Here is a 25,842-nt window from a genome sequence, read left to right on the forward strand (position 1 = left end):
GCACGCGTGTAGTCAGGCACGTGAAATGCGCAAAGAATGGAGCACCAGGTTTGAATCTCGCACTTGCGAAGCTCAGAGTCTTCTAGATTGCCACAAACGTTCGTAATAAATATGCCTACTACGATGCTCCAACTTTTATAAAATAATACACACACCGAAGCGCGTCCTGCACCAGTCCAAATATTCTCGCTTCCCTCTTTATCCCGTGTAGGGGCCAACTCATTCTGTCCATTGGACTTTCAGTTCGGCCACATTTCTTTCAACTTGAGAATCAAGGAAAGCGCATACTGCTCCCGAACGTATCTTAAAAAATTTTGAGTTCTTTGGTGGCTTTGGTCAAGTTTACAGAACGTGGACTCCATGCGAGAACTCTCGACAGCAACGTCAGGTGTGAGAAAATCAACGGTTTTATGTCTAGCATGCTCGGGAACGATCTATAAAGTCATATTTTTTTTTTAAATATGGTGAATGTAAAATACTGCGCAGAACAATGAAATAAGCCAACTCAAATATGATGACACACTGACACACAAAGCAAACTCCGAACCATCTAGCTTCAAACTCGTTTTGCTAATGCACTTTCATTATATCCTATTCAACTTCACAGCACAGATCCAATCGAAAGCGCTCCAAAATGTGTGCGACGAGGTTTAAATATTATTTTCACTATAGCGCTATTGCTCTTTATGCACTATGTTGGTTTACACTGTAACGCATGCAGCGCCCGATTTAGTTATTTGCCATTCACCACAATTGACGCCTACGATTACTTAACCCCCATCGTTCAAGGAGTTCAATCCATGGCCGTCAAACAAGTGCACCACGAAGCAGTGAGCCCACTTCAACGCTTCTTTGGAAACAACGGCATAGTTGATTAAGGTTGGCTGCGCCAGGGCACCGTGCGGAATTGTGAATCAATGCATCATTCGTGTGCCAGAACCAACATCGGCGGGCTTTGTTTAAACTGCAACTTTTTCTCGGAAGACTACCACCCTTAGCTGGCTACATTTTCTTCTCTTTTATTAAAGTAGTGAAAAGTGCACAGAATTTGTATTTGCGAACTTAAGACGTTTTAAGTCAGTCAGTCGGTCGGTCGGTCGGTCCGTCCGTCCTATTCCGGAGGGGTTGGGGGCGCCTACCAACTTGAGCTGCTGGGTACATGCTCATGTTCGGGTTGGCAGCGTTTTCTCATAATTTTCTTTTATCCTGTAATTATCAATAACCGAGTGAAACGGAGTAGCCACTGCCGGTATACGACGACAAAGACTCCTTTTATTAATTTTCTTCTCAATAAAGAAAAAAAAAACGACCTCATTATAGCGGCAACCCTGTTACGTGCAATGAAACAAATATTACTTTTCCAATTCTTTCCAACCGTACGCGAATCACATCCGCCAGCCCGCAGTCCCATAGGAAGTCGCGAACGGCATGCAAAAAGAAGGGACGAGTGAAGAAAAGCGTATGGCGCGCTGCTGGCAGATGAAACGTGCGATAAGAGCCCATTGTGTGACACAGGCTTGCAGGGACTACCCACCCGGAAACCGAATATTACGTCTGATTCCTAATTCTTAAAATGAAGGACGCTTAAGTTAGGGACCCCTTTTGTTTCGCGCTATCATGCGCGCCCTTCGAGTCGCGTTTTGCCGTAAAGTCGTCTGCCGGGCCCCGCGCCTCGTGAATAAACAAGATTCTGGCTGCGTGCCTGTCGCGATTCTGCCGCGTCGCTTTTACGAGCGAGGCGCCCACCACGGGTCTACTAGCTGCGGACATCTTTTATTCATCAGCCCATATCGCCTGAATCGGCACTTAGAAGTCTTCGTCACATCATTCCGACGGTGACGAAGGCTCCTTTAGCAAAATTAGAAATCCCTAGAGCGTACAGGTTTAGAAAGAAAGCGACCTCCAACTCGGCCCGTGCTTGGGCGTCTACGCACACCAAAAAAAGAAAGAAAAAGAAAGAAAAAGAATGTTTGTCTGGTGAGGCCACCTCCAGTACGTGCTGAGAGTCGCAAGCGTTCTCCTTCAGCTAGTAAGTGAAGCTTTTTTTTTTCCATATCTGGCGTGGAGAATGAAACTTAAGAAGCCGATAAGTTCTCGCATCACCAGCTGTGTTGTGGAAAGAACAGGAGGGTTTTGTATCCGGCGCCGTTGTGCGTATATTTAGCAGGTCGACTTCATCAGTGAGATACGGCGACATTACGTCGCTGATAAACACTGCGACCAAAAGGAAAAGGCACCCGCCGTGGTTGCTCAGTAGCTATGGTGTTGGGCTGCTGAGCACGAGGTCGCGGGATCGAATCCTGGCCACGGCGGCCGCATTTCGATGGGGGCGAAATGCGAAAACACCCGTGTACTTAGATTTAGGTGCACGTTAAAGAACCTCAGGTGGTCGAAATTTCCGGAGTCCTCCACTATACGGCGGGCCTCATAATCAGGAAGTGGTTTTGGCGCGTAAAACCCCATTAAAAAAAAAAGGAAAAGGCGCAAGTGAAGTAACCTCGATGCCATGCGGCAGAATACTATGTAGTACAATATTCCCGCCAACTTTGGTCACTGGGTAGTCCATGGTCTATTGTGGGCAGAGAATCTGGGTGCTGTGCTTAGGGAACCGCGTTCTAAAGCAACCGTCGGACCAATTTGGGTCACTAGGTATGTGTGACTGGGTATGTGTAGCTCTTCAACGAACCTCTTTCACGCCGGCTTGGGTGGAATCGCGAATACTAACCTTAACGTAAAATGAACATATAGTTGCTCACAATATGACGGCATAGAAGATTGATTGTCTATATACATCACATGCGTGGCGTTTTCAGGCCTCGTGTCAATATATTTCATTCAGTCTGTATAATGTCACACTTATACTGACTGTAGTAATACCTCTGGCGCGTATGTATTCTTCGCATTATTACACCATTGCTACGCCATTGCTACACCATATTACACCATTGTACATTGCAAGCATTTTTTTTTTCCTTATTTACGATACTGTTGGCCACAAGGCCGATACAGAGTGGGTTTAAGGCAAAAGAAATGCAAACTGCATGTTCCAACAATAACGTTACGTCAATAAAGTTAAAGCCACGAAGTACAACTTCATAAACTGAGCGATAGTATAACACTTTGACATTCACAATTGGCGCTTCACATTCATGCAAAATACTTGAATTCATAGCACAAAGCTCAGACTTACTAAACAATATTGTTAAATAAGGTACAAAGCATGTGCAACATATACATGAGTGCAAACAATATATATTCAGGTTTATAATGACGTGATTATGTATTGTTTAAAGGAAGCCGCCGTGATGCATTGCCGAAGCGATGATGGCAAGGTATTCAAATTTAAGTAGTTTGAATAAAGTTTCCATTTGTCTAGATTGCCCAGTCACGCATACAAGCCGTACAGACTTGTACAGAAGGGATATAGAAAATGTATATGCGTGACGGACGCAAATGAGATAAGCATATATGCTCCATGCAGAGCTAAGATATCCCTTGCGACACTGTGTTTAACTAAAGCCCAGAGGACGTGTACACTTCTGTGGCTAATTGTATTTTGTTTTATTACAAGCTGGCGTAAGCAAGCTGGCAGTGACATGTAACCTTCACGAACGTACTTCTGTGTGTTTTCTATTTCGAAGAAAAGAGTAGCGCCACCAAACATCGCTTATAGTGAGTGGTGGTTGATCACTGCCACATAAGGTCGACTGCCACCAGCATTGCAATTCATGTAGTAAATATTCCGGCGCGTATGTGACATCGGTAACACGTGTTCCCTGTATGGGAAGATGACGTTATTCAGAAGAAAATAACGTCACGAATAACGCCAGGCAGGCAGCTAGTATTGAATACGGTGGCAAGGAGAACGATATCAACAATTGGCGAAGGAGCGTTTGCTTCACCAAGAACAGAGATACCAGATAAACACTTTACCGAGCTGAGGCTAGGACACGGCCTTATTCCATCACGAACGCGCGCTGCTTAGTGGCATTTAGTTGGAAAGGCCGGTTGCCATGCAGTACGGTCGGAAGAAAGCAATGCGTTTCGAAAGCGCCAATAAATGAAAGACGTCTCGGTCGACGTTATGCGAATACGATTACGCGCAGGGAACGTGTAACTGGACAATCTGAAATCGCATTGTTGGCTACACGGCCTGTAACGCATTTAAACGCGTTCGTGAACGTGGATGAGCTCGGTCGGTTGCACTGCGCGCGAGCTCCACTCGCGCAGCACAACCATGGCCTTGGTCTAATTGAGAAGCACGCGAATGCGTTTACGACCAAAAAAAATGACGCTTTGCTTTCGAATTGCCAGCAGTACAGACTGCGACGGGCCGCCTCTAAGCCACGCTTTTTGACTCCGCATATGGCCGGTAATAGACAGAAGCGCGCGTGCGACTGGTGGCCCCGTCTGGTTTCTGTTGTGGAAACTTGCACGCGCGCAGCGCATGGTCTACAAATCATCATCATCATCATCATCATCATTAGCCTGGTTACGCCCACTGCAGGGCAAAGGCCTCTCCCATACTTCTCCAACTACCCCGGTCATGTACTAATTGTGGCCGTGTTGTCCCTGCAAACTTCTTAATCTCATCCGCCCACCTAACTTTCTGCCGCCCCCTGCTACGCTTCCCTTCCCTTGGAATCCAGTCCGTAACCCTTAGTCGATCTGTCTGTCTGTCGATCTGTCTGTCTGACTGACGAATGTGGACTATATCTGCACAGCGCGTTGTCTAAATACATACGCTCGTGTTGCGGTCGATAATTTCTCTAGTGGTTGATACATCCGTGATACATCCTGCCGCAGTAAAGTTGCTAGGATCAACAAGCGCCCGCTACACAAGAGCTAGACCATTGTGCTGCTCTTTTAACCTACCAAGTTACGCGAAAGATAAACGTTCCAGAAGGCATGCAGAGTCGCGCGACGGGCTTAAAAGACGCGCTTGACAATCTCTCCGGCATACTTTGGGTCCCGGCCAGTTTCCTCGCCGCGCAAGAGACAGGCCATCGCCGTCCGCGTATCGCTTATTTACGATATACCCGATCTCGGGCACGAAGTTCCGCATGCAATCGCGAGAGGCCCCGATGCGCTTAAGTTTTACCTTGAAAGCCTTATACGGAACGCGCACACGAACGCATGCACAAAGGAACACAACAGATCCCATTCAGCATGCACGCCATCGGTGCTGGATGCCGTTAGGGGAACAGCAATGACAAACAGCTAGGTAACGACCTAAAAGGTAACGGCTGATAGTTGACCCGAGGAGGCAATGGTAGACAGTCTTTCTTTCTTTTTTTGACGCAGGTAACCAGTTGCAATAGAATCTCTAAACGTGCTGTCTGTGAACGAATTCAGGCTATTCAGTCCGCCCGAGAGTCGGCTTCTAGCACCGTCTGGGGCCAAACGTGCTCCAGTGATAAAAGTGACAAATGTTGATCGCGTATCACTATAAATAATGCCGACAAGCTTTTATCAACATTTGGTATGCCTGCGGCAAGCAAACAACTGTGTCCTATTCATCTTGACAAATGGACGAGATAAACTAGCCACTGCCGCTAGAGAAGCAAGCAAGGGCTTTGACTAAATTCTAGCCTTCTGCAACTACGCATATCTTGCGGTGCATTTTTATCTTGTTTCCAGTTTAATGTCGCAGTAACTAAATGCACTGAACGCTCCGGGAGGTAAGGGGGTGTCGAACGTGCAGTACCGCTAATAGGTTTGCTGCTGACGTTCTTCGGTTGTTGAAGCGAATGCAAAAAAAAAAAAGAGGGCGAAAGACGAGGAACAGAAATAAGACATCAGCAATGCGCCTAAGTATAGGACTCGGCCTTCAGCACGGACACTTGTCTTAAGGGCGGGCTCGAAATATTCGCCGACTCGATTCGAGTCGCCCTTGTCATCTCTGCCTGCTTGAGACGACAACCGAAAGAAACAGACACGAGACAAGAAAACAAAAATGCCGCCGGCACGTACACGCGCGAAGCAAAAGCCCGCGCTCGCATAAGAGCGGTTGAGGAAGCCGGTCGCCTCTTGGGACAGGGTCCCACAACGCAGAGAGATCCAGTCGAGGACATAAAGATGCAAATGCGACTCTCCTGCGTACACACACGAGAATGCGCCCAGCAGGCCGTCGTGCAGGCTGCTCGCTCTCTTCTAACCGGAGTAGGGGGTGGAAGGGGGGGGGGGGGGGAAGGGGGTCGACTCGATGACGACGACGCCGGGCACGTGCGGCCCACGCGGTGGTGGCGGCGGCGAGCGGACGCCGTCAACGGTGGCCCCGTCGGTGCTCGACCTTCCTCCCCCGCCCGGTCAGGCAGGCGCCTTGAGCTCACCGGGCCTTCCCTTCCTGCCGCACACGTCCCCTGGAGACGGGAGAGCAGGAACGGCCCTCGAAGAGACGCGTCACCCGGCGCGGTGCTTCGAGTGACACGTTACCCTATAGCGGCGTCCCACCTGTAATCTGTTACACGCTCGCGTGGTCCCGTGCGCTGTCGCGTAAAAGAGGAAGCCGCTACAAAGCGGGCCAACGAAACAGCCTTGCGGGAAGAATTCGTTGGCGTAAAATAATGTCGCTGTCAGCCTATCTCGTTCCTAAAGGAATGCGTTTTACTCTGAAGATCTTTGGAGAAGGGTCGACCATGTTGAGGCGGAGAAGATGGGTGCCACAACAGGCACTCGGTTAGATCGCCATGGTACCATTCCTTTTTATTTAAACGAAAATAAATATAGATGGCTTTCGCGAACGGTTGTTCGCTGCAAAGGATGCTTCTCATTTCGGTCGCGGTGTTGGCGTGTTGCTTGTTGAAGCTCAGTACTGCGGTCCTCTATCGAAGATGATGATGACCATTTAATTAAAACATGACACGTGCCCACAACGCCAGAATGTCCCCTCGTGCCAAAACTTGTTGCTTTCTTCGGTGTATACGGGCTTTATTTGTATTGCCTAACTACTATACTTCCGATCGGGTGGTTTCATAACGACAAGGCTCGATGACCTCAAGCTCTTTCACGCCTGTAGTGCATGCTTATTTGTGCACCTTAATACTAGAACGTTGGCTTACTTCATTTCTGAGTGTTGAAGACTTGTTCGGTAATGGTAGCATATATAGGCTTCTTTAGAGCAAGGACTGCCTGCATGCCTTTTTTTTATCACAAGGAGAAAAATATGTTTGCATTATTTTGTGCCTAGACCTTAGGATATTGGCCTGTTTCCTTTGCTACAGTAAAAACCTTTTCCTTCGGTTCCTCGAACGAATGAATGAATGAAACCTCTATTTTAATGAAGGGGACGGCTCTCGGCCCCTGTTGGGGATTAGGTGGGAAAGAAATCTAGGTTGCCGGATTGTTGGCTGAGGCACATCTTCATCTGAGTCTTGTGCTTGATCTTGCCTTTTATGCAGACTCTGGTATTACTGTGTGTATGGTCAGTTCAATCGCTCTTGCATGGGCTGGTCGACCCCTCTTACACTACTCGAAACAGGCCACTTTGTCTGCCACATGTCGCGATGGCTTTCTGCGTTTCAGGGTTAGCTTGTATTCGATTTCCCCGAGTTCTAGTGTTTGTGCAGTAAGTGTTGAATGTTGGATCTTCTTTGTGAAAAAGCTGTGCAGCTCCAAATGAGGTGTCGCAAGTCTGTTCTGCATGGCTCCTGACAATGTGTGCACCGGGTATAAGTGTCCGCAGTCGTAGCTTCTCTGGTTTGTTGCCATTTGTCAAGTATGTGCGGTGTGTATGCACTGTCGGCCATAACCTTGTTCAAGAAACCCTCTTCCGTGCGACTAAGCCAGCCCTTGTCGTCAAACAGGTGCACATGGTGTAGCTTCTAATAGTCTCTGTTTGCTGTCTGCTTTTATTTCCGTGCGAATGTAAGGCATCAGTGCTCTGCTAGGAGAACATTCGGCCCATACCTTCAAGTATGGATTTTGGTAGCCTGGGTTTGGCGACGAACTGGAGTGTGAGGTGCCGTACCTGTAACCAAGCCCATGGACTCGTTTGCGTCTCAAGTGTGTGAGTGGCTGCGTTTCCCCATCCGTGCCGGTATGCCCGGTTGTCGATAGGATTTCAACATTTGTCCCATTGTCATGCATTCTCTTTAGTTTCCTTCTAATGTCGTTAGCCACAGCATCGTTTGTCGTAGGCACCGTTAATTCGGCTACCGCTTCGTACGAGCCCCTAAGAATCCGATATTTCGCACACGCTGCTCTACAATGCCTCCCATGTAAATGGGAAGGGTGCTGACCGCTCCCCATATGGCTAAGAGTTTTGCGTCCAAGGTTGCACCCCCGGGAAGCTGACATGTGCGATAGCCATTGTGTTGGAGTGTCGATGTGCTAACCCAAGCCATGCTGGCTATATCGTTTCTGATTGCAGCGTGCGTGGAGATGTCAATAGCGTGCTGCGGTTCTTAGTCCCAATCTCTTTTCAAGTATTTTTCTAGGTTCCGTGTTTCGTCAGGAGATAGGGCGTTGTTGCCTCCGTATGGCCAGTGGTGCTTTCCATGGCGGCATTATGGTCGCTTCTACGGGCTCTGGCCGTTCTTCGAATCAAGGAAGCCTTATGTTAAAGGACGCACGTTTTCATTGCCAGTTGACGTCAGAGACCGTTCAGTCTTTCCTCTCCTCGGTGTCGGGCATACAGGTGCACACTGTGAATCTGTACGTGACTGTTCAGCTTGCGTCCTGCCTATTCACCTTGCTCTGAAGTGAGCTCGTAGATGCCTGATCTTGTTAAAGACAGACAACATTTCTGAGTAGCAGGCATACCTCGAATGGCATTGTCACGCACGCGCCCATCGTGCGAGGAACAACAAAAAAGATAGAACAAAATATATTCTCAAATTAAAGCTGACGGGGGGGAAATATAACGAGGGGAGAGTCGGACATGGACGTCACGTACACGACATAGCTCCAAACAACCCGTGTACTCAAGGGCAGTTCAGCCCGAAAAAGTTCGATTGTCGTGGTGTAGTTAAGGTCGCTTGACAGACCCGATAAGCTTTCGCCGTCTGTGCTCTTGCTTAACCTATAATACGGAACGGAGCTTCCCTGACGGAAGGGTAACGTCGCCGAGAATAAGACGAGAACCACGGTGAACCAGACAAGAGCGCAAATGCGTAAGCTTCCAGTAGGGTATAAGATCCACGAACTGAGACCACGAGGCAATAAAAGGATCGGTTCCTCGTTTGGTGAGCGGCGCCTATGTATATAGCTTTCCGAATAAACTGGGAGGACAGTTTCCCCCGAATTTTCCCCGGCAGTAGTATAATAAAATGAGCAGTTGTCAGGGCTAGCACTAGCCTTCCTGGCGGTATAAATAATTGTACGTTGAGGCTTGTCTTGTTTTCCCTGTCTTTCTGTCTTGTTACTTCTCCAGATATATGGGCAACTACGTCACCCTTACATGCACGCGCTGTTTTTCTAGTCGTGCGCACTGTAAGTAACGAAACCACGAAAGATACCTCGTAATTGCGCACTCCTTACAATAAACAAAGAAGACTTGAAAGAACGAGTACCGAATGTGACGTCACATTTCGATTTGGGAACCTTCATCGCACGGCCTCTCAACTCGCGACCCGCGAGTACCGCGCAACGAAACAGACGCCCGCGGGCGGACGGCCAGGCATACATACTCGCCAGAGCCACACCACACAGGGCCCGACTCGTGTTTATAATCATTAGCGCGCTCCACGCGACGACCTCCTTGCAGAGCGGGCCATATTTTTTTAACTTTTCTTTTTCTCGGGCCTGACGCATCTCGTGCCCACCTGCCACGCAGCAGCAGCAGCACGCACACTTCCGGGGCTGTCGTCCGCAACCCCCACGCAGAAACAAGAGCAGCAGCAGAAGAATATGATGAGAAAAGAACTTCGCCGCGCCGGCGCCGTCTCATACATACAGCACCGCGTCCTCCTCCGCCCGTCGCGAAGACTCGCATATGTACAAGCTGCGCGTACAAGCACGTACGCGAGCTCCTCCCTCATTATTACCTCGCCGCAAGATGACAAAACGCGTTTGTCTACAAGAACGGTGACTGCGAAACCTGCGAAGAAGCGCCGGGACGCCTCGACTGTTTCGTCTGCGCAGCAGCAGCAGCAGCAGACGGAGCCGAGAGATCAAGCCAGCGATACACGTCGTATAGACGTATATAGTATACCGACTATATAGGCGCTCTCTATATATATTACTTGGGTGCACTGCCTGGCTCCCTCCAGTGCGCATGCTCCGTAGGAACTGCGCATCGTCGTCGTATATGTGCTAGGGCAGCATTCACGCATTAGAAATTCCGTTGGCGTATGCGGGGCGGGAACATGGCGTCGAAACATCTCCCCCCCCTTCCCTCCTTTACTCGCGAACGAAGTCGTAGACGTCGCCGTGCGGTTGGTTCCTGCCACCCCCCGCACGAGCGTGTACACTTCCTGCACGGCAGGTCGACCCCGTGCGCCATCAAGGGCGTATAAAAAACCGCCCACGGTCATTCCATTCAACCCCCTCGACTTCATTTTATATATATATATATGTATACGTGGGTACCGCATATGTCTCATCCCCATGCTCTTCAGAGAGGAGCGACCCGCGAACTTTCGCGGCCCACCAAGAGAGAAGTTTCAATGCTCATTTGATTTGCTTTTCGAGGACATCAAAAGTAAATAAAGAAGCGGACAGGCGGGTGGCTTACTACGTCGCACCCTCAAATGGGAGCATTCAGCCTGCGAAATAGCGAGCAGAAGAGAGAAGATGTATAAGGAGGTGCAAGAGGTTAACTAGTGAGTCATTTCGTTTGACTAACTTGGGAAGGGGGACAGAGGAAATGGGGTTAAAATCCGAGCAATGGGCAAAAGAAAAGAATAGACAGACAGTGAAGGGGAGAGCCTGTGCATAGGCTTAGTCGTAGTCTGCCTGGAAGACAACGCCGCCATTAACGAACGAAACAGAGCTATGAAGCCTGCATGCAGAGCAAACTTGATTGATTTATGAGGTTTCACGTCTCACAAAGCAACGTCGCACGAGGCAAGACACGCCGCGTAGTGCAGGGCTTCAGGTCAATTTTGACCACTTTACGTTTTGTAACGCGAGAATCTAAAAGCACGAGTGTTACGCATTTCTCTCCCATCCCAATGCGGACGCCGCGAGTGGAATTAAGTTGTCGGAAGACCGAGACTACAGGAGTTTGTATAATTTAAAAAGTATGTGTGCGCAGTTGCCTGGAGTGGTACGTGTGAGTGCTCGTCTTGGCACATGAAACTGAGCAAGTATCACAGCGTCCATCTCATTCACAAGCAGGATTGTCGTATGGCAGTGCAAAACGACGCGAAAGGTTTAGCCGTTTGCCAAATTCACCGCGAGTCACTATAAATGGCACAAGAACGTGCATTTCAGTTTGACATATGGCGAGCCTGATGGAAAACATATAGAGGTAAAGGGAATAAAAAGCTGAAACTCGAAGTCATTTGTTCTCCCATTAACTTGAAAGCGTCATAACGGACAAGACGAATGGCTGTGTCCGCTTTGTTCTTTCCGCAACGGCCCCTGCAGTCGCCACTGAAAGAGAACGGCGTGAGCCCCCTCCCCCCCCCCCCTTTTTTTTTTGCATGTCTATTCGCGCAATGGCAAAAAGTATGGTAACCTTCCCGGCATACCATGGAAACCACGATGGCCTTGATACCATGGAGGAAGGAAATAATATGAGGGAGCATGCCGCAACGCGATTGAAGCCGATGCGGCGGCCCAACACGTGGTATAAACGTCAGAGCGCGCGGTAGGTTTTAGCACTCCCGGTTGATCTCATTTTTTTTTCGATACACCATTCGAAACCATTTGAAACTCTTCAAATAAACAAAACATGGCTACCACCGCGGCGCTTTCGCTTAATGCCGCGCTCAAGTTTCTGGATTGTGGCATCGAATCGCGGTGTTGCGCTATGCGTGTCCGTTCGGCGAGCCGCATCAGAGAGAATGCCTCTCAAGCCTGTCGGAAGTTGAAAGCAATTGTTGTAGGCTTCTCCGAAAGGTACGCGGCGCTGCTACACTGCTGTCTGTTTTTGCGGTAAGCGTGCGGTGCAGTTCGCGTTGCAGTAAATTGCAGAGTAATGTCTCTTGTCATTTCAGAAGCTAAGCCCGCATATCCTTCAATTATAAAGGGAGCTGAGCACGTGCTGGTGGGCGAGTTGGTCATACATGATTAAGCGCGTATACGTGGTTGTCCCATGTCGCCTTCCTTTGTCCTTTGTTTTATTTGGCGCCTTCGTTGCAATCTTATAAAGGGAGGCTAAAAATTGTTTCGTAAACTGGTCAGTTCTCTTGTGAGGGATAAAGAAAAGTTTTGTTTACGAGTTGGAGAGCACCTTTCTCTCTCGTTCGCCGATATATGTTATGTTTTACCCGCCATGGTTGCTTAGTGGCTATGGTGTTTGGCTGGTTAGCACGACATCACGAGATCGAATCCCGACCACGGCAGCGGCATTTCGACGAGGGCGAAATGCGAAAGCACCCGTGTACTTAGATTTAGGTGCACGTTAAAGAACTCCGGGTGGTCCAAATTATTCCGAAGTCCCCCACTACGGCGTGCCTCATAATGAGATCGTGGTTTTGGCACGTAAAACCCCATACTTTTTTTTGTAATAAGATCGTATGCGCACCCGATGACCTACCACTTGTTCGGGTTCGCAGAACGCAGTGTTCGAAGTAGGGTCAGTGCTTGGGAACATAGCGGAGACCGCATGACCCGGCCGTACGTATATGGTTCTCAAACTCCAAAAGCTGGAACAAGCGCTGTTTGCAGTTGCTGCTGCTTTTCTTGGGAGCAGATAAATTGACAACGCACCCTGATTCACGAAAAAACAGCATAGTACGTAGGTGGCAAATGCAACTCATCGTTTCTTGCGGGAGTCAGCGTCATCTGAGGAATAAGCTCCACCGCATTTGGCCTGCAAGGATGACTCCGCTCCCGCAATGCGATCAATCGCATGCATGCAAACCCTCATGCGTAAGACGCCACTGATCCAGCGGCAATGCAAATCAATAAAGCTGGCATAACATGGCAAAGTACACACAGGCAAGGCCTCGGTCAAAAATGTGACGAATACATATCGCTTCTTAGCGCTCACAACGGCCTGTTTACTGCGGCCGAAGTGTGCCTGAGGCCTAAATGCGCTGACGTTGGATTGTGATCCTCTCACAACTCGCCCAAAGTGCGGAACACATGCCTTGCAGGAAACGACCGAAGCGGAACAAGCATCCAGAGAAAAAATGTGACCAGAAATACAGGTAGAGCAGCTGAGAAGCCATGGAGGAATCATCTGAGCCGCTAGCAGGTATACCAGCCGAGCGCGCACCAAATAAAAACTACCGGTAACCAAACGTCTCGGCAAATCTCGAATTTCCTCCGTGATCTCGACGCAAGAGGTGACGTACTGGGCCACCCCTGTGGCTTCACGGAGCGTTCGCTTCACAAGGCTGGCTGCGGGATGTAATGCTTCCTTCTAGCTTTGTCCTTCCTCCATGCTTGATACCGAAAGGAAAACACGAAAACAACTGGAGCGAACCTGATCGCAGCTGTCCATTAAGGAAACCGAACTGAGAGCATGGTGACGCATATGTCTCCAGCGGGCGTAATCTTCTCCGCTTCAATTATTTCTCGCGTTATTTGTCGGTTATTTTTGGTAAAAGCAGCATATCGCAAGCACATGCTTACGGTGACACTCACATGCCGTCAGTGGATATCTCGGTACGCTCTGTATAGTGGTACTAAGATACGATATATTTGCAGAATGCTTTCTTATTAGGAGAAACAGATGGCAAATAACGCGAGAAAGTTTTTTGGAGGTTTGCCTCCTTTAGTTAGTTTGTTTGGCGTTTCATCTGTTTTGTCGATTCGCCCACTGAAAGCGGCTCCTGCTATTTCTTAGCAGGCACTGAGTAGTTGCGGCTGCTGAAGTACAGTCGGGCAAATTGACAGTCTAATTTCAGCGATTCTGGCCAATTTAGCGATTCGGCCAGTAAGCGTTAAAGGGACACTAAAGGTTAATATTAAGTCAACGTGGACTGTTGAAATACCATCCCAGAAACCTCGAAACGCTTGTTTCATGCGAAGGAGAGACTTATTCTAAGAGAAAATGCGTTCTGAAGCGTCTGCGCACCTCTAGCGCAGTTCAAATCACCCGCCCTCCGATCAAGGAGTGGTGACGTCATGGTCTCATAGTGATGTTGCGTTGTCGGTGAGTAAATCGGCGCCCACAGACGGCGCTACGGCTTTTCTGCGCAAAACGCAAACGCGTGGCCAGAAACAGAGCCAAGACAGTGCCGACAGCAGCGCGAAAGCGGAACCATGGCGGAAGTATGGTGGCTAGCCGAAGGGAAAGCGCGCGACGATAAGCTGGTTCTTTATTTTATGACGCCAACTTAGACGCTCGTTGCAATGGACGACCCTGACAACGACACATTGGCACATTACATTACATTATGGGGTTTTACGTGCCAAAACCACTTTCTGATTATGAGGCAGGCCGTAGTGGAGGACTCCGGAAATTTCGACCACCTGGGGTTCTTTAACGTGCACCTAAATCTAAGTACACGGGTGTTTTCGCATTTCGCCCCCATCGAAATGCGGCCGCCGTGGCCGGGATTCTATCCCGCGACCTTGTGCTCAGCAGCCTAACACCATAGCCACTGAGCAACCGCGGCGGGTCACATTGGCACGAGATGCTGGGCTCGACTTCAGCGATTTTAGTACTGTTTAACATGACCTGCTGCTGAGGGCTCGCGCTGCCGGCGTCATTGCGTACTACTACGACGGCAACTGTATGTCGTGGCTGTACATATTTGTACATTTGTAGCTTTTCCTTCGTGAAAACCAAATGCCGCACTCACCGCCCCGTCTTCGACCTGCAGTTGTTCTTGCGCTCCGGAGAATGCAGGCAAGACTGACGGAACAGCTCTACGGGAAAGCATTGCTTTGAAAGGCACTCCACACGATTTCAGTAAGTCGGTGTTGAACTCGTAATCCTCTGGACGAAAGTGCAGCGAGAACACTATGCGATTTTTCGGCTCTTTGGCAACGCGCTGTGGCAAAGGTACGGCACTTAACCTCTTCGAACGGAGAGGTTCACTCGTTGGCACACAGTGATTAGTAGGCTGAATAAACGTACACTCGCCAACTGAAAAAATTCAGAGCACAGATTGACGTTTCGGCGCCCAATAAGGTTGCCTTGTTCACAATGAACGAATGCATGGTGGTCTCTATTATACACGCGTCGGAAGACGTAATGCGCTTGCGTACAACTCAGGGAGGGGTCCCCGTGTCCGGTTTATCGTGTTAGTAGTAGATTGTATGCAGAATGATTCAAGGAGCAATCGGGATGATAATTTTTTTCTCTCTTTCGATGATAGAAGCCGAATGCCAGTTAATACTGTGTCCAGTCTTTTCGTGATGCTCTGCCAGGGCGCTGGAGACCGTGTGTCCTTTGGCTACATCATTGCGATGCTGCTGTAGGCTTCTTTTAAAGTTCCCCGTCTCGCCTACGTAGCACGCATGGCAGTCCTGGCAAGGAATTTTGTAGATGACGCCCGGAAATTTTTCTTTTTCGAGGCGGTCTTTCACTCGGACGAGTTGTTGTTTTACTTTGCTTGAGGGGACGTGGCACATTTGTACATCATAATCTTTGAAAATTATTCATATTGACTCGCTCACGCCTCGTGCATAGGGGAGAGACGCCCGTTGACCAGGCGACCAGGCGTTGCGATCCAGCATGGGGCGAACATATTCGCTCGTATCCGGTCGCGGTGAGTCGCACTTCTAGATTTTTCGCGCGCCCATCGGCATGTTTTGTGGACTCGGCTAGCAGGCATTATTCTATGAAAGGTACAATAAATGCCCTTGTGATTGTTTGCACTACTGTGTTGTCGTTCCTTTGTCCCAAGAGCACGGGTGAGAACCCCACAAGGCGAAGCTGACTTTCAGGAACCGGCATTATGCAACGCACCGCGCTTTCCGAGGTTCGAAGCCAATCGCGAGGACCACAAAGGCGGAGTCGGTGCCATTGCTGACAGCGGTGAATTCTTTCAATGAAAAGCACGGCGCCGAACGGCGAGAAGCTTAATAGCGAACGTCGAAGCAGCTAGGCCTAGCGTTTGCCGCGGTGGTGGCTACGGCTGCCAGCGGATCTGCGTGCGAGCGCGCCGTTTCGAGGCGGCGAGGTAATCAAAACCGCGGCGGTGGTGGCTTTGCTTAATGCCGTTTCGGACCTGCGGTCAGGGCAAAAAGTACGGCAAATAGGACGGTGAAGGATTCTCGCTTCCGAAATTTCCGACGTTCTTATACACCGACTCTACTGGGTACGTGGCAGTGCCGCGAAGCCGTGCGAATGATCGGGCGTCCGGAAAGTCGGCCGTTGACTAGATGTACACTGGCAACTCCTCCATCAGACGACACGGCGTCGAAAACTATGCGTTACGATCCCTATCTGTTACTCGAGCAAGCATTATCGCGACTTTCGTTCCCTTTAATAAAAGTACAGCTAATTTTCTCTGACAGAAGCAAAAATTCTGAGTTTTTCCTGAGTGTATTAAGACTATTCAAAGTCCCTGAGAATTCCCGGTTTTCCCGGTATTTCCGGGTGGTAGATACCCAGGCATGCAATGCATTTATTTCCTCCCATCTAAAGTTTCTGAGACATGTAAATAATTTGAAAATAAGTAATGCAAACAATATGACCACTGAATATATATATATATATATATATATATATATATATATATATATGCAGACCCCAGGCACACGTTGGAATCTATGAAGCCGTTATTAAAGTTGTTTTCAACTAAAACGGCAGAGCGCACAGTTTCAATGTGACAACGCCGACTAGCTTAAACCAAGATTCTGCACGTGACTGACTTCCCTTTGCCATTCACTAGACTCACTGTAAGCACCTAGACACCTAGATTGAGTGATTAGGTGTAAGCCCCCGACTACCCTCGCTGAACGCGCATTCGATCCCCCGCAACTCGCCCTGACAGTTCACACTTTTTTTTATCGCGTCGATCGTATCGCTGCGCAGCACGATCGCCGCGATATCAAAGTTGGCGATCACCGCGATCAAGAGCAACTGTCATGGCGCCGGTGCGAGTCAAAAAAGAAAGAAAGAAAATAAAAGGCGCAGCCAGCAGCGCGCGCGTTCGGAGAAATGGCGCCAGTGAGGACGGGTAAGATTTAGAGCTCCTCGCCCGCCGGCTCGGGCGCCAAAATAAAAGAATGTCGCTATCTTTAGTTTTATTCATGGGGCTCAATTGGATGGATGGATGGATGGATGGATGGATGGATGGATGGACATGAGCGTCCCCTTTGGAACGGGGTGGTGGGTTGCGCTACCAAGCTCTTGTTACATTACCTAATGCCCTACCTATGCTAAAAAAGAAAAAAAAAAGGAAAGGGGAGCAAAAACCAGGATGAATTCCCATAACCAAACTTTCTGAACCCCTATTGTGAATTTTGCTTTAGCGCGCCTTCGTTGTTTGTCCTTTCCCTACTTTTCTGCCATCAATCTTCCAATCGCAGCTTACTAATCTCTACTGCGTACACGTTGACTTTCCCCCTGCTCTCGCTGAACCGAAGGGCTTCAAGGAGGCTAGAGATGCCTAAATCGACCGCTGGGCGGATATCTTCACCTTCTAATAAGACATGCTCCATCGTAGCTTTACCGCAGCAAGCACATGCTTTTTCTTCCTTCTTATATCTTTTATAAGTGCGTGTACTAAGGCATCCTGATCTCGCCTCGAAAATTAATGAGCTTCCCTTTGAGTTATCATAAATTATTTATTTCATGATTTCGTGTTTTCCCCTTAAATAGTTACTCATAGCCGGTTTCTTTTCCATTGCCACCACCCATGAGATTATCTCAGCCTCTCTGACTTTCCGCTTGATGTTATTTGTTGCCATGTTGCTCACCATACATGTCGCATGCTTGCTGGTAAGCTTCCTAGTTCTTTTTCTCCACTGTGAATCAATGTTTTTCCTGTACAAGTTCCTGAAAACTGACCCAGTCCGTTTACTTTCTTCCACATTCCTCAGTCGCTCTTCATAATCAATTTTACTGTGAGCTTCCTTCACTTGAGAACTTGTCCAGCCCATATCACCCTGCACAGCTTCATTTGTAGTCTTCCCGTGAGCGCCCAAATGCGAGGCATCCCACTGACCTTTGGTTGCCATCGAGTCCTGATTTCTTGAAAATTTCCTGATTTGAAAATTGATTTCAAGCAAGCAACCGCATTTCCCAAAGTAAGTCTTGGAACCATTACACCTTTCCACATCCCCCGGAGCACCTCGTATCTATTGTATCACCGTAACACTCTGTATTTTATTATGGCCGGATTTCTCTCCCCCTTAGCTGTTATTGTTTTTTTTCCTGTGTTTGCGCATATCTATCGCCTTCGGTTATCCATATACCAAGGTATTTATATTCTTTTACCCTAGGTATTTCCTGGCCCTGAATTGGTACTGCCTGTTCACTGTTTTCATTGAATACCATAACAGCAGATTTTTAACGCTAAATTTCAGTCCTAGATTCTCGCCTTCCTATCCACAGATATTAACCAGATGTTGCATACCCCTTTGCTTCTTAGCTAGCAACACAACAACGTCCGCATAAAACAAACCAGGAAGCTGCTGCTCTACTACTGTACCCGCCTGTTTCTATGAGAGATTGAATCCGATATTACTTTCCTCTAGCACGCTTTCCATATTCACCATCTACATCATAAACAGCAGAGAACATAAAGGGCACCCCTGCTTCAGTCCCTTGTTGGTGTCAACTTTCTCCTTGCTCCTCATCCCTTCCTATTCAACGCAGACGGCATTTTCTAGGTAAATCTCTATCAAAAGCTGCATACAATCGTCGCCCAAGCCTTCCCCGTCCAGAATATCCCACAAAATGTTGCGGTCTATGTTGCCATACGATCCTGTCATGTCTAAAAAGGCCACATATAACGGTGTCCTTTATACTCTAGATATTTCAATAGACTGAGTAAGGACAAATAAGTTACCATCCAGACGCCTACCTTTTCTGAAGCCATTCTGAAGTTCTCCCAAAATGCCATTATTCTCTGCCCATGCTTGCAGCTTTAATTTATTTGCCTGCATTACTAACCTGTCTATTACCGATGTAATAGTCAACGGTCTATACGAGTGAATTCTATTTTTCTCCCCCTTACCTTTATAAATTGAATTCATTCTACTTTGTCGCCAACTGTCTGGTATTCGCCTATCTTTTAAAATTTTTTATACTGCTTGGTGCGGCTCTTCGGGCACACTGGCGGTCATAATACGAAAGTTACTTTTACACGCCCTTCGAGATCAACGACACAACGCCCTACAGCGCACCACCAGCGATCTTTTAACTAACACCTGCCAGAGCCAAAGCTTCCAAAGCTGTTCTGGCGCAGCTTTTCGAGCAATTTGTCATTCTTCCGCTTTCGGCACCATTTGGAGCACAAATTTGCTTGAGTATAAAAATGGCACAATCGGCGTGGTATTCGCCAACCCTGTAGAATAGAAGAACCCAGTAGTACAATTAAAAGCAGCTAAGCCAAAAATACGAGCTTTGAGAAGAAACTTTGGAACTTTCGGAAGTGTGTGTTGCGACACTAGCAAAGAATGACAAACAAAAAAATAATAATAATACATATTAAATCGGAAATCAGTCACAAAGCATAAATTAATGGCAACACCCAAAGGTATAAGTTGCATTGCAATATTATACCCGAAGCGTAGGTTTGATTGCAGAAGCCAGTCAATTATCATGAAGTTATACACCTCAACGCACTGAATTTTCAATTACCACAATCGTTTTTATTATGCATAAAACACATTACATGTACATGGTATATACAGGAGGAGGTCCTATAGTCAAAGATTGGACTGAGGGGGACCTCATATAATATCCAATTTAATTATTTATTCTGTGCAGTATCTGTGGTCAAAGTAACAAGAAATAAGAACGTCTCAATCCGTAGTTAGTCTTCGGCATTGGACGCAAACGATTGTTATTGGAAGTAAATCGGGTAGCTCTTTCAGAAATATTGCCGTTTCCCGAAGAAATGTACAGAATCAAGCCGTTTTCGACCACTCACCTAGCATCATCCACAAATTCTAAGGGTGGCTTCTTGCAACGCGCAAATGTACTCAGAAAAGCCCAACGATACAGTGAACAGAACTTTGGCTTTGCCTCAGCACAACCACGCAAAGAAGCCCTCTCTACAAATAGAGGTTACACAGTGCTGAGAAATGTAACAATTCTATTCCAATTGTAACATCTTAAAGGTCAAATAACCACGAAGGAAGCATGTACATTTCATACAGCAACGAAATGGCCACGTGGAAATTGAATATTTGAAATGCTTCTAAGCAAGGGCGTAGCTAAGGGGAAAGGGAGCACACCGGGAAGTGCCGCCCCCCCCCCCTCCATCCCGAAAAATATTCCTCGCTACGCCACTGCTTCTAAGATAGACAGTTTTGGAAAAGAAATTTGTACACTTCAAGGGACCCTAACAAAGTGTAATTAAACTTTAACAACATGGTTGAGGTTTATTATGACACCAGCACAAATGAGAAGGCAACACACAGACACACACACAGGTCAGGACACTGTCCTGCATATTTTTTTTTTCTCAGTATATTGCTGTCACCGATGGAATGGTCGTGGATGTAATCACCGTGGTTGCTCAGTGGTATGGTGTTGGGCTGCTGAGCACGAGGTCGCGGGATGGAATCCCGGCCACGGCGGCCGCATTCCGATGGGGACGAAATGCGAAAACACCCGTGTACTTAGATTTAGGTGAATGTTAAATAACTCCAGGTGGACAAAATTTCCGGAGTCCTCCACTACGGCGTGCCTCATAATCAGAAAGTGGTTTTGGCACGTAAAACCCCATAATTTAATATTGCTGTCACCGTGTGCTGTTGTTGTAATCGCCTTCCAGGAAAACATGTTTTCAAAAGCAAACATTAGCCAGATACTAGTGTATGCTGCTAAGTACTACCCTACTCTTTCCTTTCACTTTCCCTTTCTGGTTTAGGCACCTCCATCCTAAGTGAGATGCATCGCACAAGCTGCCTTTCAAAGTCTCCAATCCCTTTTCTACTCCTCCATGGTGTAGGTACTGCAATAACACAGTGAAACGCGCCAAAAAAGGACTTTGAAGTCAAACACTACATATATGCAATTACTCCAGAGTGCGATGTAACGCTGCTACGAACTTGATCACTAAAGGTGATGTGAACTCTAATCTAAGGGTATGAGCCAAAATTACACCAATATCACACGAACTAGAGATGGTGGAAACGAATGTATGGGTGCCAGTTAGTCCTAAATTGGCGCGTTCCATTCTGCGAGTACAATACAGTGCTTCTCTGCGCAACCACAAGAATCCATTCAATCTCTGCTGGGAGACATAAGCACAAGAGGTTAAGAATAGTTTCAGAGAACATGGTGGATTCAATCTTATTCTTAAATGTATACCAGGTGTTTAGGCAAAGAATGCCAAGCATTCATAAACGCACTGCAGTTGTGATAAGTGATATGTTTAATCAGCAAAGCGTTATTCATGGCTATATACAGCACAATATAGACGGAAGCACAAGGGACAGACGCAAGCACTGCAACATATGAAGGAGGTACACGAACATGTCCTTGCTTTTTCCAGCGAGTTCCGTGCTGCCAACAGCAATAGATTCGTACTACCTAACCTGAATGCAGTGTTTGCTACATTATTTATGGCAGTCACAGACATTAGAAATTGTCTAACGATCAGTGACAAACTCAATATCAGAAGACACTCCTTGGGTAACCTTTTAATCGATAAGTTTATGGGAAACATTTTAATTGCATACATTAAGTCAGCTATTGCTATAACCGTCTTCATTTGCTATAAATCCTGTCAAACCACGACATTAGACTTCAGTTCATTCGACTCCGCTTAATTCAACCTCGACTATAGTTGCCGGCCGGCGCCCATGAATTTCTATGGGCACAAACTATCGTTATTTCGATACAAGAATTTGCCTTTGACGGATAATTCGAACTTTACCAGTCGGCACACACGCGCCTGACTCCCATGGAGGCTGAACGAGCAACCGCTTTAGTGGCAGCGTGTTTGCGTTGAACACACGTGCGTTGAACACACAATGCGTTAAACACCCGTAATAATCTCACGTCGAAAACGCCTGTTTTTGACGTGAGACGTGACGTGACGTGACGGTAGCATAAACTACCACTCACAATGTGTGATCGCTGTATTTACCCGATTCTAACGCGCGATTTTTATATTTTTCGGAAAGATCGGGCTGAAATCTTTTTATGGGGTGCAATCGGATCCGAAACCAAAATCGCCTTCACAACGTTCGTATGCTTTACCGCATAGCATACTTCTATTGCGGCGCAGCCAACTCTAACAGTAGTAAGGCGAAGCTGACCTTAAGAATATCGGTCGCCATTGTGCACCATCTATCAGACACTCACTCGTTTTTCTTTTTATTGTGACAACAATTATATGGTCACTCCAGGGGTAGTTCTGCCGTCGTCGTCGCCGCGATGTTCTGTACAAAGTCAAAGGGCGATAACATCGTCGCCGCGCCGTATGCTTTATGCGCGAGTGAAAGCGTGCGAATGTGAGCCGACGATGATGGCTCAATCTCGCGCGCGCAAGGGAGGAAAGCGGGGAGGAGGCGTGGCGTCTTACGAGGAAGGGGGGCGGGCGTTCTACTCGGGCGACGGCTGCTTACGGCGCGGCCGCGCGGGTGTTCTCTTGAAAGTGATCTGCGATGGGGACATAGTGCGCCCAGTGCTGATAGCTTCGTGTGCGCTGTGTTCTCGCTACTTAGATCGCGTTGGAAGCGAGAGACAGCACGAAGGTTAATTCTCTCGCTGCTGCTGCCACGCATTCTCACTCCGGCGTTTTGACAGCGAGAATAAACGTTTTGACAGCGATGAATAAAGCGTTATGAAGGAAACAAATTCTTTGCTGCCACCTGCACGCTCTTAAAAAAACCTTTGGCAGTATTGCGGACACAGCCGATAACCAGTATGGATCCAGGATCCACATGAAAGTGGCTGCTATCGAACTACTTTTATTGAATGTTGATGCCCATTTCTTTTATCAGAGGAGAATCAGTGACCACACCCTGCTGAACCAGACTTCCCACAACAGCCTGGTTCTCTGGGTTTGCTTCCATGAGGTTCCTGATGGCCAAGATGACATGCTGTATTATGACTGACAGCAAAAACGTCAAGGATAAACAGTACGGCTGTGGATGCAATTATTCAAATCATGCATACAGATCATGCACAAATCTCTTTCTGATCTTGTCCCAATGCATCCATGAGCTGAGACCTCATATCAAGGCACAGTGATCTCCTATTTCTTGAAAGAAGTTAGGAGATCCTACAAATCAGACCAATGGTCCACAAAGCGACCCAATGCCATAAGACAGCGTGGCAAAACATGAAGGCTTTGCATGTGGCTTGATGAAGAGCCTTTGACATAAAATGACAAAACATGCAAATAAAATTCGGTCGGAGCTGAGCATAAGTAAAAGGCTTGAAGTGTTTCATGTTTCTTTGTAAATTCCAAGTGCCCTTTGCACACCTCACAATACATCAACCAGCCCCATCTGAAATTCGCATACTCTGTGGGTATTTTCAAAAGTTGTAGAGACAAGATGCATTGACATAAATCTGAAAGCACTACAGCATTCTTTAGACTAAAGTAAAGCTGAACTGTCATTAAAGGTTGATTATTTTATACACACTGCATTTTATTGAGGTTCTGAACAGTTCCCCAAGCAAAAGGTAGAGAGTGCACGTAACTGTTGATCAATCACTCACAACTTTCACGTACACTCAAACCAAACATAAAACCTGTTAAACAGTGTTGAAGGGGTGCTGAAACACCTCTCTAACAAATCATAATATGGCCTCACTATTAAAGAACATCATCTCATAAATTTCATGCCAAAAATTTTTTGCAAATCCTTCAAATATAAGTGGAGCTGTCACACTGATACCTGGCTTTCTCTCTCTTTTCATATCAGGCAGCGCACTGGAAGATACACAGCGGAGAAGCCAAGAAGGCAAAGCCTCAGCCAGAAGTTGAGTGACATGGCCGTGAAAGCGCTCATCATGGCATCCTGTGGTGGCCGCAATAAGACTACGCTATGCAGCATGCCGCTGCCATCTCGGAGGCCATGCGTAGCAGACACAGCTAGGCACAGTGCAAAGATGAAATCATTTTTCTGTCTTTTTGACATCACAGACATAAATATTTTCCCTTTATTTAACTCAATACAAGCAATTATGTATGACTAAGAATGCTCTTGCGATACCGAAATCAGCCAATAGCGTTGGTGGATCCAGTTGCTTTCAACGATGCTGCCTGACGACATTACGGAAAAGAGAGCAAGTGACTTTTTGTTATCTTTGACAGGAGATTGAAAATTTCTTGCTGCATACAGTGCAGTAATATTTGGCTTACGTGTTATCAGCAGCCTCTATGACAGGTTGGCAACATTCTCTTACTAGGTTCAATAAGTGTATCGGAGTCCCTATAACTCTCCATAGTTAAAGGGACACTAAAGCAAAACAATAAATCAGTTGAGACTAATAAAGCATTGTTTGAGAACCCTGCAGGCAGTGATTTCAAAATAATGGTTAGATTATTAGATGAGTATATGAAGGTCAAAGTATTAGTATTTGAATTTCGCGCCAAAACCCCAACGCCGGTATGTCAGTGTGACGTAAGGGATTCCAAAGTATGTTTTCGCATTAGGGTCGCGTTGGCTGAGTAAGGGTTCCCGAAACTTGCCATGTTTAATATTTGGTTCCTTTAGAACACAATGTAGTCGATCTGAACCGCTATATAATTAAGTAGGCAATAGAAGATGCCATCAAAATCCATGACGTCACAGCGACCAGGTGCGAGAACTTCAAGGAGGCATCGCCACCCATCTTTCATTCTTGCCCTTTTTCTGGTTCACCAAGCGTCTTATGGTGGTAAGAGTGGCGTTTTTGGTGTCATAGAAAGGTAATTTATCAATGCAGAAGAAATAATTTTTCTCTTTAGTGTCCCTTTAATGAGAAATCTCATGCAAACATGCTTATTAATTCTTGCTGCTTTAATGTGTTCCATTCTGCTTGACTGCCCAATTTATCGTTGTTATTTAAGGTGATCAACAAAGGTAGGAGTGCCTTAGGATGGACATTTAGTGGCAGATGTGCACACAACAAAATTTCTGTAGACACACACCCATGTTCGTAACCAGCTTACGGCCAAGACACTTCTAAAGAAAGCAAGTGCTTCCAAGATCTCATGGGCTGGTGGTAAATCCAAAAGGACATTCACTGAAATACTTTGAATGAAAGGATACAGGGATTTTTGGCATCTAAATTGCAAACATCCAGTATGAGGGGAATGCCATCCAAGTTCCTTATCTGCAGTGGAGTGACAGCATTACATGATGTTAAAATGAAACAATTAAGAAATGCAATGTTGGAAAAATCTTACTAAGTCTATAGTGCTCTGCTCTGCTTGCTCAGATGACTTAATTACCATGTCTTGATGTTTCCTGTTCTGATGACACATGTTGCCAATGAGTTGAACAAGATCCCGCTTGAAGCCGAAGCTGTGGTGACCAGTCAACTCCAAGGCTCCCTTCTCAACAGCACTGAAGTCATCCAAGCGCGGTGCAGGTGTAAATGCATTCTGGCTTGATTGACCAAGAAGGTGAACTGTCTTCAATACCTCTGAAAGTACAAGAAAAAGAGCCAAAGTGTACCTTTAGTTTTCTAAAGAAATGCACATTTCT

General features: G+C 47.1%; 1 protein-coding gene across 1 annotated transcript in view; it reads right to left on the reverse strand.

Annotated features, from left to right (window-relative positions):
• Nucleotides 1–23,031: 23,031 nt before the first annotated feature.
• The window catches only part of LOC126522789 (ataxin-10), a 35,509-nt gene continuing 32,698 nt past the window's right edge, over nt 23,032–25,842 (reverse strand). Inside the window, exons 9-11 of the mRNA XM_050171592.3 lie at nt 25,587–25,780; nt 25,405–25,468; nt 23,032–23,252 (exon numbers count right to left, since the gene is read on the reverse strand). Coding sequence (XP_050027549.1) covers nt 23,110–23,252; nt 25,405–25,468; nt 25,587–25,780 — 401 coding nt within the window. The 3' untranslated portion in view covers nt 23,032–23,109. The remainder of the gene's footprint in view (nt 23,253–25,404; nt 25,469–25,586; nt 25,781–25,842) is intronic.

This window comes from Dermacentor andersoni, chromosome 6 (genome assembly GCF_023375885.2).
Source record: "Dermacentor andersoni chromosome 6, qqDerAnde1_hic_scaffold, whole genome shotgun sequence".
In the NCBI taxonomy this organism is placed as follows: Eukaryota; Metazoa; Arthropoda; class Arachnida; order Ixodida; family Ixodidae; genus Dermacentor; species Dermacentor andersoni.